The sequence below is a fragment of the Zea mays genome, chromosome 3, assembly GCF_902167145.1.
Source record: "Zea mays cultivar B73 chromosome 3, Zm-B73-REFERENCE-NAM-5.0, whole genome shotgun sequence".
NCBI classification, from domain to species: domain Eukaryota; kingdom Viridiplantae; phylum Streptophyta; class Magnoliopsida; order Poales; family Poaceae; genus Zea; species Zea mays.
The window spans coordinates 2,434,190-2,437,801 of NC_050098.1; the positions used below are offsets into that span (position 1 = coordinate 2,434,190).

The following is a 3,612-nucleotide window of genomic DNA, read 5'->3' on the forward strand; positions in this document are numbered from 1 at the left end:
GGCCGCCGGTGGCGAGCAGGGCGGGCGGGCAGGCCGGGCGGGCGGCGGGCAGGGCTGGCTGGCGGCGGCGGAGCTCGGAGCTCGGAGCTGGGCGCCCTCGCCGGAGCTGGGCGGGCGGGCACGCCGGGCGGGCGGCGCCGGAGCTGGGCAGGCGGCGGCGGCGATTTCAGGCCGGGCGGGCGCGGTAGAAGTGAAATGAAACAGAGAGCGCAAGCAAGGAGAAAGGTGGCCTGCGGTTATTTCCTAGCTCGGCGCCAAGATCTGTGGCGCCGAGCTAGGTGCCACGCAGGCTGCCAGGTCACGATGCTCGGCGCCACAGCCTGTGGCGCCGAGCTGTGTTACCTCGGCGCCACAGGCTGTGGCGCCGAGCTAAGGGTCCAAAACTGCATTTAAAATTTTTTTAGGTCTAAACGTGAATTTACTTCTGTTTAAGGGCTAAAATACAAAAAATTGGGCTGCAACTGCAACGCCACCTTGGGACCTTGTCCTCGTCTACTCCATCCGCAGCCGGTCCTCACTCCTCTGTCCTCTGCTCCCGCTCCTCCAGTCCTCCTCAAAAGGCTCTCTCAAAAAAGAGTCTTTTTTCCACCGCTGGGAGTAGTTGGCCTTGGAACCGAGCGAGCGAAGCGAGGGAGCAAGATTTGACTGCTGGCGAGAACAAGTGAGAGGAGCTAGCTCCCAGCAAAGCTCCGTGCCCCCGCGTGCGTCATGGACTCCTTCAGCCTCCTCAAGTACCTGCACGGCGGCGTGGCCGCCGGCGCCCAGCGCGCGCCCGCGGCCTCCACGACCATCGCCGCGTCGGCGTGCGAGAACGGCGACGGCGACGGCGACGACGACGCCGCCTCCTTCTTCGACCTGGAGTTCGCGGTGCCCGGCGACGAGAGCGCCGCGTCCGACGCCGAGGAGGAGCGGGTGGAGTTCAACTTCGCCGTGGCGCCCGGTGCCGCCGACACGGTGGCCGTGGCCGTGGACGCGCCGGCCGCGGAGGCGGAAGCCGAGTCCGAGGCCGACGCCGAAGCCCCGCCGCCGGCGCCGCTGCTCCGCCCGGCCACCAGGTTCCGCGTCCTGCTGCTCAAGCTGAGGAAGCCCAAGGCCCCGCCGGCGGATGGGGCCGGGGCCGGGTCCGCGCAGGCGCCGCCGAGGCAGCCGGCCGTGGCGAGCCGGTTCCTGGTGAAGTTCCGCGTGGAGGACGCGCCGCTTGCGTCGCTCTTCACGCGCGACAACAGCTCGCGCACTTCGGACGCCGGCGTGGACCGGCGGGCTCCGGCGGCGGCGGCGGCGGTGGAGGCCCAGCAGCAGGAGGAAGAGGAGGCGTCGGCGTCGGCGTCGGTCACGGCGGAGGAGCGGCGGTTCGCCAAGGAAGTGGTGCTGCGGTACCTGAGCAGCAAGATCAAGCCGCTGTACGTGAAGGTGTCCCGGCGGTACGGCGAGCGGCTGCGGCTCGGCGGCGCGGCGAGCGAGGGCGAGGAGACGGACGCGGAGCCCGACCCGTCCCCGGCGCCGCCGTCCCAGGCTCCTTCGTCGTCGGCCCCGGCCCCGGCGCCGGCGCCGCAGCCGGTGGTGGTTGCCTGCGGCGTGCGCGCGCCCCGCGCCGGCGTGCCCGCGGGGCTGAGGCAGGTGTGCAAGCGGCTCGGGAAGAGCCGGTCGGCGTCGTCCGCGGTGGCCGCGGCGCCGTCTCCCGCGGCGGCGGCTGCTCTGACGGGCCCGCAGGCGCAGCGGCGGGACGACTCGCTGCTGCAGGTGCAGGACGGCATCCAGAGCGCCATCGCGCACTGCAAGCGCTCCTTCAACGCGTCCAAAGGTACGGTTGTACGGGGCCGGGCTTCGGCTCGGCTACGCAACAGCAGCCTAGCTTCGGCTGCTACGCCCGGTGCTAGTATGTAGTACTCCGTAATGGCTAACCGTTTGTTTTTCTCTCTCTCTCTTGCGTCGGCGCTGTAGAACCTCGGTCCATGACGGCGACGACGGGCGGCGCCGGGGAAGGCGCGTGAGGCGGTCCCGTACGTGGCGCCATGACGGGAAAGGCGTGACGCGGACTGTGGTGGTGTTGTCAGCGTACGTAGATGGTGGTAGTCGGCTATCCGTTAATAAAGATAAAATATTAGTACTAGTAAGGTTTGGACCGGAAGAAAGGTTTGTCTTTAGCGCCGCGCTGTGGGCTGTCTACTTGGATCATCATAGTTTTTGTCTGTCTGTCCGTTCCGGTGCCGGTTCTGTGGTGCTTGTGTGCTGTGCTGTGTAGCAGTGGCCACTGAGGCACTGACTGACTGGCCAGTGGTAAACGTGCTCCTCCTATATATTATATTATTATTATATATGTAAAATATTGCTAAGTTGGTGATTTGAGCGACGAGAGAAAAAGGCTGCGGCGAGCTCGGCTTTCCGTCACTGGGGAGGGGACGTCGGCACGTCGCGCCTGCAGCCTCCCTCGGTCGCCGCGAAAGGTTAGCCGCTACATGCACGGAGCGAGTCGGAGACGTGGCCCGGGCGTTTGATGTGTTAGGACGGAAGGACGAGGAGGGATGGGATAGGATCATTTTAACTTGACCCGTGTTTGGTTTGGAGATCCAGAGTCAGGGTCAAGGAATATTGTTCAAAAATGATGGATGAGACTATCCCTCAAAAAATAAGGGACGGGGTCAGCCCAGGTTGATCCCGTCCCATTCCTCATTGACACCGAACCAAACGCTTCAGCCGCATTGACTCTGTTAGATCTACACTACACCAGACAGTAGTACCATTTGTGTCGGTCGCCTGATAATACAAAGTCAAAGCTACTACTAGCATCTTATAAATCTACCCAAATACTAACAATATCTTTTATCATACATCTACTGATATTCAACGAAAATCTCCGATCCTTTCCACGGATCGAGTCTTGTACTGCTACGAGTTAATACAGGATACGGACAGGATCACAGGACACCGCCCGGAAGGAAGGAATCCAATGCCCGTGAAAACGAAACGGAAATCGGCGGCATGACGTGCCAGTACCACAAGCACATATATGTCCAGAATCCAGATAGATTACCGAGGGCAGCCATCGCGGGTTCCACGTCCCCCGCGTCGCTGTTTCAATGTATATCCATGGGCCTATCGATCTTTTAGAGTCTCTATTATACGTTGTCCCTGGCCAAAATACCTTACAATACGAGTGTCTCTCGCCGGAATACACCATCATTAGCCTAGCCTTGATACAGTACCAATTATACCACTGTTAATCACCTTGTTAACGTAGTATCTCTCCCTCCCCTTTCAAGTATACATGTCCAAATAGGCCGGTCCAGCAGTGAGCCCGTGACCCGGCACGAGTACGACCCGACCCGACTAGAATCGTGCCCGGATCGGACCGCCCCGATAGCCGATCTGGGCTTGGGCCGACCGTATGGCTCAACAGGCCCGGCACAGTAACGACCCGTTTATACATGTCCAAATGAGCCGGGCCGGCAGTGGACCCATGACCCGGCACGAGCCCGACCCGACAGAAGCATGCCTGGGCCGGCTCGGCCCGATAGCCATGCGGGGCTTGGGCCGACCATCTAGCCCACGGTGCAGGCACGAGCCCGACACGGTTAAAGGGTAGGCACAATAACGACCCGTTTGAGGGACTGA

The 3,612-nt window shown here is 62.3% G+C and overlaps 1 protein-coding gene across 1 annotated transcript; it reads left to right on the forward strand.

The window, feature by feature from the left end:
- Nucleotides 1-473: 473 nt before the first annotated feature.
- On the forward strand, nt 474-2,333 carry LOC109944912 (probable membrane-associated kinase regulator 2). Its single transcript, XM_020550657.3, has 2 exons — nt 474-1,801; nt 1,942-2,333. The coding sequence occupies exons 1-2, from the start codon at nt 709-711 to the stop codon at nt 1,989-1,991; spliced, it is 1,143 nt and encodes a 380-aa protein (XP_020406246.1). The 5' UTR covers nt 474-708; the 3' UTR covers nt 1,992-2,333.
- Nucleotides 2,334-3,612: the final 1,279 nt, after the last annotated feature.